General features: G+C 45.9%; 6 protein-coding genes across 6 annotated transcripts; 3 read left to right on the forward strand and 3 right to left on the reverse strand.

Annotated features, from left to right (window-relative positions):
* Positions 1–59: 59 nt before the first annotated feature.
* On the reverse strand, positions 60–1,769 carry MGYG_07619 (hypothetical protein; the record flags this gene model as incomplete). The annotated part of the gene is made up of 3 exons (XM_003170327.1): positions 60–1,177; positions 1,231–1,605; positions 1,676–1,769. The coding sequence occupies 3 exons, from the start codon at positions 1,767–1,769 to the stop codon at positions 60–62; spliced, it is 1,587 nt and encodes a 528-aa protein (XP_003170375.1).
* A 640-nt stretch (positions 1,770–2,409) lies between these two features.
* Positions 2,410–3,672, forward strand: MGYG_07620 (pre-mRNA-splicing factor cwc23; the record flags this gene model as incomplete). The annotated part of the gene is made up of 1 exon (XM_003170328.1): positions 2,410–3,672. The coding sequence occupies one exon, from the start codon at positions 2,410–2,412 to the stop codon at positions 3,670–3,672; it is 1,263 nt and encodes a 420-aa protein (XP_003170376.1).
* A 209-nt stretch (positions 3,673–3,881) lies between these two features.
* MGYG_07621 (hypothetical protein) lies at positions 3,882–4,700 on the reverse strand (the record flags this gene model as incomplete). The annotated part of the gene is made up of 1 exon (XM_003170329.1): positions 3,882–4,700. One exon carries the CDS (start codon positions 4,698–4,700, stop codon positions 3,882–3,884), a length of 819 nt encoding a protein of 272 aa, XP_003170377.1.
* Positions 4,701–5,669: 969 nt separating this feature from the next.
* Positions 5,670–6,673, forward strand: MGYG_07622 (N-acetylglucosaminyl-phosphatidylinositol de-N-acetylase; the record flags this gene model as incomplete). The annotated part of the gene is made up of 2 exons (XM_003170330.1): positions 5,670–5,913; positions 5,979–6,673. 2 exons carry the CDS (start codon positions 5,670–5,672, stop codon positions 6,671–6,673), a joined length of 939 nt encoding a protein of 312 aa, XP_003170378.1.
* Positions 6,674–7,088: 415 nt separating this feature from the next.
* Positions 7,089–9,077, reverse strand: MGYG_07623 (hypothetical protein; the record flags this gene model as incomplete). The annotated part of the gene is made up of 1 exon (XM_003170331.1): positions 7,089–9,077. The coding sequence occupies one exon, from the start codon at positions 9,075–9,077 to the stop codon at positions 7,089–7,091; it is 1,989 nt and encodes a 662-aa protein (XP_003170379.1).
* A 342-nt stretch (positions 9,078–9,419) lies between these two features.
* Positions 9,420–9,920, forward strand: MGYG_07624 (hypothetical protein; the record flags this gene model as incomplete). Its single annotated transcript, XM_003170332.1, has 4 exons — positions 9,420–9,548; positions 9,622–9,714; positions 9,776–9,812; positions 9,877–9,920. The coding sequence occupies 4 exons, from the start codon at positions 9,420–9,422 to the stop codon at positions 9,918–9,920; spliced, it is 303 nt and encodes a 100-aa protein (XP_003170380.1).
* Positions 9,921–10,099: the final 179 nt, after the last annotated feature.

Genomic DNA, 10,099 nt, shown 5'->3' on the forward strand with positions numbered 1-10,099 from the left:
ATTCGATGAGTCTACAGTTTCTTGAAGGAGATTGAACTCCAGAAGAAGTGGCTTAAACATTATGGTATCGTCTGTTCCACTTCATTTGACATAAGGCATTCACAATCTAGGAGAGAGTCCCAACCAAGAAGTGTCCAGATTTCTTGAGTAAACCACTCTCCTGGGGATTCCCGAGGGTTGATCGATGGCTCCGGGCAGTTAGTATTGGAAGATATCCCACAAGGGAAGTTCAATGAAGTCCCAAGTGAAAAATCATCAGCGCCAAATACACCTTTGAGAAGGGTGTTTTGTAGCTTGGTTTTAGCATTTTCAGCTAAACTTCTCTCTAGTGTGGCATTTTTTGAATCTGCTGTTAGCTCGGACACTTTCCGGTGCTCATCCAGATATAAAATCGCCTGCTTTAGAAGCTGTATTAAATGTTTCGAGTTCCAGACTGCGGCTATTTCTGCGGTATCAGGACCTGGAGGCCTTGTATCGTTGTAACTTGCTGTTAAACATCCTGGGAGGGCCAATTTGGGATTGACAGTAGTTGGTTCTGTATCGTATGATAGGTCTCTGAAAGTGAAAAGTCCGAGTATCATTCCAACATGCTCTAGGATCACAAATGTGAGGGCTTCTAGTAAGTCTTTGTACTCAAGTTTTGCTGGATCTAACGATCCAAACATGGTAAATGCCATTTTTGCAAACCAACCGAGCGTACTCTCGATCTTTGGAGCGGGTTTGATAGAAGCTTTCTTCCTTTTCTTTGTTGGCCTGGCTTTTGATTTTTGACCAGGTTGTGCCAGAAACCTTTCGTATGCTTTCTCCGGATCTGCTTCCAGTAGTGCATAATCATATGATTGCAGGATTACTCGTTGGAATAACTTGGCAATGTGATAAACAATGGATTTAGTGCTTGTGGTGGCATCACGTAGACCCGCTGTTCTGCTTAGGCCTTGTAAAATAGTGGGAAATATAACATCGAGGAATCTGGAGATGTCTTGTATGGGGAACTTGGTAGTTTGCTTGCTTCCTTTTGCCGGTGGCTTTTTAGTTATTTCTTCTTGTACCGCTAAAAGCAAAGCTGTTTCAGCTCCTCTGCATACGGATTCTATAGCTAGTGCTATAGCCTCAGGGTTTGTTTTCTTCCGAAGTAGAGTCTTCAACGTATGGAAACGTCGCACTAATGGTGTCGTGACTAAATTTATATTAGCAAAATGTTAAAATGAAAATACTATCAAGTGCCCATACTGTCTTCACAAAACTCAAGGTTCCTAGAACCGTGGCTTAGCTGTATTTTATCAGGGGATCGAACACATGTCCATGATTCTATACTCATTGTTTTCGCCCTCTTTTTCGGGCGGTTTGATGACGGAAGCTTAGAGTTACCTGGGACGCTTTGTTCCGTTATACTAATAGTTGCATCCCATTTACCCTGTAACAAACGGGCTTCATTGCGTTGCTCCAATTCATATATTTTGTCCAAGAGTTTGCTCTGTGCAGCTTCTGACTTCTCGTATGCCTCACGCCAGAATTTGGTACTGTCAATGTGAGATTCCGGGCAAGCAGGTTCAGGCCTGGCTCTTTTCCCGGCAGTGATGTAGCTTCTGAGACTCAGTATATGATCTATAATATACCCCGTTAGGAAAACCATGAAGCTGGCGTATCGCCATGACTGTGACTAGTAAATTCGAACCTCGAACATTCGTGCCTTGGGGTTTTGACTTAACCATAGCCAGCGCAAGCGCTATCTGAAACTGCCAAGGGCAGCTCTGGTCCATGAATTCCATAGATTCACTCTTTGCTCCTCGTATAAAGGGCAGGAAAGGTTGGGCAAAGTCGCAGATGGATGTTGAATGTCAACACTTTGGCTGGCTGTCGTCAAATTAAGCAATGCGCTGGGGTACACCGCCTTTCCGCATTGGGCCATCATCCAGCGGCAGATTTGTGTCTTTATCGTCAAAGAATAAAAACTTTATGAAGCAACTTGAATGTTGGCTGGCATATATAATGTTGGTTATATATGCAAAGAAGAAGGGTATAGCTTTAGCGGTGATTGCAAACTCAGATGCCATTGCAAAGCCCAGTCTGGCCTGCTGATCAAGTATGTGAACCTAACTGCAAGAAGTTTGTATAATGGCGCCTGGTAATAGTAAATTAGAAATTTGTAACAGCGGTGGTGGTATAACATGTTCATACGGAGAGCTCGTTGGTCTTTTACTCCTTGGTTTACGGAGTACATTGAAATAAATAGATGGAGGGTTAAGAATAAGTTGGTTGGCTGGTGGTTGATTGGTTGAGAGATGATGACTAAGTGAGGTTTAAGCTATTGAGGCTCTGTTGAAAGACGGCTTTCTTCGAGATCCAAACAATTCCATAAAGCACACATTCTCAGCTTACTTCAAGCTTTTACAAGCTGTACCCGACACTATGGCGCCATCCGATGACCTAAAGTCGCATGCTGCGTCCTCTCATGACTTCTATGGCCTATTGGGCCTCGGCCCTACCGCGGTTGACAGTGAGATCAGACGAGCATACCGAAGGACAGCTCTCAAATACCATCCTGATAAGATCGCAAATCCTACGCCGGCAGATATCGACAAATTTCATCTCCTCCAAATCGCATATGATGTTTTATCTGAACCTTCGGTACGTCAGCTATATGACAATGCAAGGGAGGCCCGAGAACGAAAGAAACGGGAGAATGAGTTACTTGAAGGAGCCCGGAGGAAGATGAAGGAAGATCTGGAGGCAAGAGAACGAGGGGTTAAACGGCCCTGGGGATTTGCTGGGCCCGGTGGAGAACGTGACGATTTACAGGCAGCAGAGGATAAACTGGAGCAGGAAATAAGACGACTTGCAGAAGATGGGAAGAGAAGGCGACGGGAAAAGGAGGAACTCATGCGGAGTCAAGTCTTAGAAGAGGAGGAGAGATTAGAAAGAGAAGCGGAGGAGCTGGAGGCTAAAAAGCAAGGAAAATCAAAGAACAGTGCACCTCCTGCCAATATAGGCGGAACAGCCGTGCCAGAGATAGATCGAACTGTAAAAGTTCGATGGATAAGGGAGGGAGTTGGCCTTGATGTGGATAAGGACCAGCTAGAGTCGTTATTTTCGACGTTTGGCAAAGTGGAAAGTACCTTCACTTTAAAGGATAAGCGGCAGCGGGTGGGTGATCAGCGAGAGAAGAAAACTGTTGCTACTGGCGTTGTAGTTTTTACTTCTGTAGTTGGTGCCCATGCAGCTGTTGAAGATCGATCTAAACACCAAGGTGGTGCATGGGATGTTATCGAGTCCGTCGCTTGGGCGTCGAACAAACAGCCGGATTGGGATGCCTACAGGACCTCTTCCCCTGGGCCCGCAGAGTTGCACAGCAAGGCAGAAGAGCCAACTGCTGCAGCTGCTTCTGAACCTGATAAATCGCAGCCACAATCGGCCAACCGGCCAAAGCGATTCACCATGGCCGACTTAAACCCACAGAGGGAGAAATCGGAAGATATCAAAAAAGGTGGCAAGGCTCCTTCATTTGGATCCTTCTCATCCGCTGGTTCTGGCGCTAGCCTTGGAGTGAGTGGCCCAAGTTTAGAGGAGATCACATTGATTCGGCTAAAAAATGCTGAAAGGAAGAGGCTTGAAGAACAAATCCGGAAAGAGGATGAAGCTGCCGCCCTCGGAAATGCTAATTCTGCGCAGTGATTTCACTTTTGATAAATTGTATTATATATTACCTAGTTTCCCCCCTTTTTTTGCGATGATACCCCAATTTTTATTCACATGTAGACTAGGTAGTAAGGTGATCAGACCTTAAACTAACGGATTTGATGATGTAAATTGCTGGCATTGATCCCCTAAGGGCAAAGCCAGCGTGATGTATAGAGTTGAAAAGGAGCATTGATATGGACATTTTACCAAAGTGAATGTCCTTTCCACCAAACTGCCCACATAACTGGAACGGCCAGACCCAACACAGAAAAGCCGGCAGTCATTTCCACAACTGCCCATACCCATAAGGTGCCGAGGGCCGGAGTCTTCTTCATTGCGGCGTAGTAAGATGCCTCATTCGCCATGGCAATTAGCCTCGAACCCAAGAAGATGGAAATCGTTAAAAAGATAATATTGTGAGGAGTAGGTGGGAATAAAGCCAGTATCAGAGACTTTCTTGTCGTGAGTTGTCCGGATGATTCACTTGCAGTTTTCTTGCCTGACCCGGGATATAATGAGCGCAAGGATATCTTGGGAAATGTAACTATGTGTCCGTGGACGAAATGGATGAGAAGTGTCATAACTGGAAATGCCACAACCAAAGTTTCAAAAAGTATTCTATTAAGTTCGATCTCCTGGGCGAATTGATGCGCGGCAAGAAATGATAGAGTGAAGTGAATGCAGGAAAGCGACAGAGAAAGAAACATTGTATCTGCTATTGGTGGCAGTGACTCTGAAGATTCTGATTCTGCGGTGGAGGGTGTGATATCCGAGGTGCCTGGGAGAGGGGAGTGGATGATTTCGCCGTCTGCATTCATATGAACGTATTGCATTTTGGGAGGTTGTTTCCCATCATTGAACGATGATTGCTTGCCCTGGGATGCAAGTAGTTCGGCCTGTCGTTCTGCAGCAATTTCATATAACGTTTTCTGGCCTGAGGGCGCCTTTTTGTTGTGGTCAACAGGGGCAAGGGGTATTGATGGGCCATCAGAAGGCTTTGTCTTTTGACGTCGGGTAGCCATATTGGATATAGGGTAAATGGAAATGCAAAAACTTCAATACTTTGTAACTGGCGACTTATTGTCTTATATGGATAGGTACTGCCAAAAAGGGCTGCTTTCTATCAAGTTTGGCCTTGGTAACGGGAAAGCGAAGTTTGATGTCAAACACGATTATATAATGGATTGCCATCATCCACGTGACGCTACCACGTGATGAGTATGGGGAAATTAAGGTTCAGATTGACGGGAGCTAGAGCTAATACGGTCAAGACTTTCTGGGCATAATTCATGACTAATATCATCATCATTATCACGTGATTTATTTATGTAATCATTCCAACTCGGCGGTTTCGCCAAAAAGTCCGTGATCGCAGACATAACAAAACATTGTACGCTGAGAAGTAAAAATATCGGATCTCGAGTTAGCCGCCAGGGATTGTGCAGAGTGCAGGAGAAGTACCTGCAAGGAAGCGCATGCTGCAAGGGGTTTCCGGCATCCGAACTAGGCTTTTGAGGTCCGCTGCACCTCTTCAGATCAACTAGCAGCTTATAGTTAGTGCTTCACCCCCCGCTCCCGCGCCCCCTTATTCCTTTTCGCGGGATTAGATAGTTACAACCACCAGGTTAATGACACGTTACATCTTCGCGCTTATCCTTGGTATTGAGTCGCCATTACAGCGCTTCCCCTGCACATGAGGATCGTGTGGGTTGTTTTTCTATCTCAAGCAATCGTCCTGCGTTGAATGTGGTTGTGGAGTGTTACTGCTATGCAGTGCTTGTTGACGCATACTCAATTGAAAGAGAAAGCTACTATACTGCATTGCTATAGCTACGGAGAGGTCTCAATGCAATTTTAGCGCATACAATTGCGTCCGTTACTTGACTACCTATAACGGGAGGCCATTACCTTCATTTATCTACCCACGAACTGTCTGCGTCAATTGAGCCTTCACATTGAGCCTTTGGAACATAACGGGATACGAAATAGCCATGAACTTCACATTTACCCTGTTTTCGGTAGCCATATTTCCTCTGGCTCTGTTTGCTATCTGGACTCTGTCGGCAACGGGGCCGTCATCACCCTTTGGGCGTGGATTTCCAACCTTAACCAACAAACGGATATGCCTCTTGATTGCCCATCCAGATGATGAAGCTATGTTCTTTGCACCGACCCTGTTAGCCCTTACAAAGCCTGAGCTGGGAAACCATGTTAAGATACTTTGTCTAAGTTCAGGTATATATACTCATCAACCCTTGATTTGACTGCGGAATGCCTAATTAATTGAATTGTGTATATAGGTGATGCAGCTGGTCTCGGGCACATTCGCAAGCAAGAACTCCAGAAGAGCGCACTCCGACTTGGCTTGCGCAATGAATCGGATGTTTTTATTGTAGATGATCCAAGCCGGTTCCCAGATAGCATGACTGCTACCTGGTCCGAAGACAATGTTTCTGGCCTTCTCGCTTCTGCATTTGCCCCTAATATTGCCGCTCAAGCATCATCTCAGTCGGCGCCGGTAGCAACTATCGACATACTTCTTACTTTTGATCAGTCAGGTGTTAGCAATCATCCGAACCACCGGTCCCTCTACCACGGGGCACGCGCATTCCTGAAGGCTCTAATGCGTGGAAGTTCTAACCACCCTTGCCCTGTCACTTTATACACCCTCATTTCGACAAACCTGGCAAGAAAATACATAGGTGTCTTTGACGCTCCTATAGCCATGCTAAATGGCGTAATAAGCTATGCATCGGGTGGCTCTGGTGCGAAGGACACACGTTCAACATCAACATCTAAAACCCAGGAGCTAAGAGGAGTCCGTGAACAACCACCAGCAAACAGGTTACTTTTCGTCAATTCTGTAGCCGACTGGCTTTCCGGATGGAAGGCTATGGTGTATGCACATAAGAGTCAGATGGTCTGGTTTAGGTGGGGATGGATTACGGTAGGAAGATACATGGTTGTTAATGATCTGAAGAGAGAGGTGGTATAAAGCCAATGTTGGTTTTATCTATACCCAACATTTTACTTGGAAAGGCAGTCCAAATAACTATTTTGTCAATACTTTCTATCGGATACCACCCCTTGACCACTTCAGAAAAGGGTATTGAATTACATTTCGTATATAGCAAGTTAATCTTATATATAATTATATCAAGAGTCATGAGGACAGTATCTAGCTAATAATGATGCCATTAAGTGGCATAAATTGATAGTGTATTCGCTCCTATAAATGGCATGGATATCGCAAAAGAAGAAATAAAAATTGGGGATAATATACAGGTCCATGAATTGGTATATAATAGTGCTAAGCCGACTTAAAAAAACACTGGAAATGGTGAATGGTGTACATAAACGGGAGAAGACAGTAGCTGATTCAAATGCGGCTGGAACTGTGAATAGACACTTCAACGATGAAGAGTTGCTCGAACTGGCCTGTCGTCTCCCCAAAACTGGGCTGGGTCGAACTCGACCATTCCATTTGTAATATGATAGCGCACAACGTGTGGTAGGAATGTTTTCCATTCCTTCACAGTATCCGGAAGCCCGCGTCGCTCCCATTCATACTTGGTGCCGGTCCAACGCCTTCGAAGAAGCATGAATAAAGCCCAGGTCTGAAGATAATCAAGTTCTCGGCATGTGGCCATATGAACGACCTGGAATCGATGGTATAAATCCCAATAAGACTTTGGTGCGGTGGGGGGAGGTGTAAGAGACAGAGGGTTGACACGGCGTACGCCGCGCGCTGTAGTCTGTGCTGGGCAAGAAATGTTCTCACTAGAAACATTGTTGTCTCCAAGCTCTAGATCCTTCCAGGCCTGAATGAGCTGTTTCGCCAATACTCGCCGCTTGGAGAGGGTCGTTTGGAACATTTTTCGGCCATCACGCATGAAGTCCTCGGTAGGGTCTATCGCTTGGCGACCCCAATTTAACTTTGCAAGAACATCGTACACCTGTAGCGTGGGCTTCATGTTGTATGGTTCTGAAGTCATTGTCTTGAAAATTCCAATCACAGAGTCCTTGGGGATGTGGCCGATCATGTTCTCTGCCACATTTTGTCCATATCTGTTGGTAGAAAGAATATAGGACCACACAAACAGTTCCATCCAGGTACGTTGTGGTATAGGGACGTTGTAATTGACGGAGATGAAGTCAACCAACTGTAGCGCAGTAGGGATATCATTGTTCGTACAGAATATATGGGCCACGGCAAGTAAAAGTTCTTCGGTAGGGTGTAGGGGAGAAGATGGGTGATAAAACGTTACTGGGGGGAGGTCATCGTCGCCTTTTTGCAAACGGTTCGCATCAATATTCCAGACAGTTTTCAGAGTATCCTTGACAGCTGCAATGTCCCATTCACGACCCGATGCTATCATCAGCTGAATGAATGTGGACTCATTAGCATCCAGACCATCCACGACCATGTCTTTAAACAAGCTATGCACTTCATCACGCACGCCATCCTTTCCCGTTTTGTATCCTCTATAATTCGGATTACTGGTTTTAAATCGTCTTTTCCTGTAGATCCAAGGTGTTGATCTCAATGAATGGTTCTCCTTGGGAATGAAGGCCATATTCCAGACTTTAGCCTCCATGTAGTAGTTATAACACAGTACATCTGGTGTGACTCCATCGGCAATCATTTCCTCCCATAGAGTATTTGCCATGGCTTCATCTCCCATAGAACGAGCACAATTCAGCAAATGGGTATACTCTGCAAGCCCTAGCGTATGTCCGGCGCGACGCCGCGCTTCAACAATGGTTCCTAGGTTTTTCGCAAACCTATCAAAGATTTGTGCGAGCGGTTCAACCTTGGCATAATGGGCGGCAGAAGTATGGAAGCTCCGTTGGATTTTCCTCCATGGCTCAACAAAATATGCTGGAGATAACAGCCGGAGAGCCTCTATGAAAGTGGTAGCAGGCAATTGACGCATAACGTAATCGTAATTTCCCGGATCAAGGAATATAGCCATTACTTTGTCCGGTTGTCCTTCTAAGAGAGCGGCATGAATATATTCTTCCCGTCTTCGAATGGCGGCCTGAGCTGAATCCTCTTTCTTGGACCCAGGAGTCTTGACCTCCCAGGCGAGTTTATCATTCTCCAGCGGCAATAGTGTTTGATCAGTGTCAAATGGGCTATCCTGGGGCTCTTTCGACTGCACAGCGGAGTGCACGAACCGGGTGGCTATAAACTTCCATTTGTGTGTGCTGGAGGGGCGTAGTTTTCGAAGAGAAGGGCGAGAGGAGGTATGGATAGCCTGTAGCTGATTCCGCGAGACCTGAGAACGGCGGATGCTGGATCCACGGCCGCCATTGAAGCCGACTATCCGCCAGCTACATGACGGGCATATGTACTGGGAGACGAGGTTCTCGCCTAGTAGAGTTGTGGCACGCATTAATTCACGAGGACGCTCTCTCCATGAAAGTAGCTGGCAAGGCAGAGAACAGTGGGCAATCGGGGAGTCTGTCTCCTAAAAGAGACGACGAGATCAATTGCTGGCGTGAAGCAGACCAACTACCAAAGATATCGACGAGGAGGAGAACGTGAATGCGATGTTGAAGAGCTTTTTGAGTTGCCGTTTTTGGATTTTCGCTGGAGCAGTTGCGCTAGTCCCTTTTCGGCGATCGCTCGTCTTTCTTATCATTTTGTCTGTTGCGGCTTCAAGCAAGAAGAAGCAGAAGAAGACATTCAATTTGTGCTTCGTCTTGAAACTTCGACTGCGCAGTTTACGATTACGATGGCAGCTGTAGACGATGATGGAGCTGCTCCCTCCTTTTCGGAGCCGTTGGATCTCGTTCGGCTGTCGCTTGACGAGGTCGTGTTTGTGAAGTTGCGCGGGGACCGCGAGCTCAAGGGTCGGCTTCACGTACGTTTGATTGACAATTGCGTTGCACTTCAAATTAAAGCAGCGGTCGTACTGATGTCATGATGTTATTTAGGCCTACGACAGTCATTGCAACATCGTTCTCGGTGACGTGGAGGAAACCATCTATATTGTTGAAGAAGATGAAGCTGGAGAAGAGACCATCAAGGTATATAGAGCCTCTAGCGGCTGTAGATTGAAATCAGGAGCGGAAATTAACTGCTTTACAGACGATCAAGAAGCAAGAGGAAATGTTGTTCGTCAGAGGTATGCTATATCATCCCTTAGTGTTCCCATTTCGCTATATGCTAATTGTATGACTATTCAATAGGCGACTCAGTTGTACTGATATCACCACAGTCTCCATCAAGCTGATAGGAGTGGAAATGGTGACAAGCATCAGAAACCGATACCGATGGCCAAAGCCAACGACTCATGACTGTGAAAAAACTGAGTATTATCTGTCATCACAGGGCCCGTATTGGGACACCCTGAAATCAACCAACAAACTCCTTAGTAACTCGTGGCGAGACTATATTTTATATTCTCTTGAG

This window comes from Nannizzia gypsea, genomic scaffold (assembly GCF_000150975.2).
Source record: "Nannizzia gypsea CBS 118893 supercont1.7 genomic scaffold, whole genome shotgun sequence".
NCBI lineage: Eukaryota > Fungi > Ascomycota > Eurotiomycetes > Onygenales > Arthrodermataceae > Nannizzia > Nannizzia gypsea.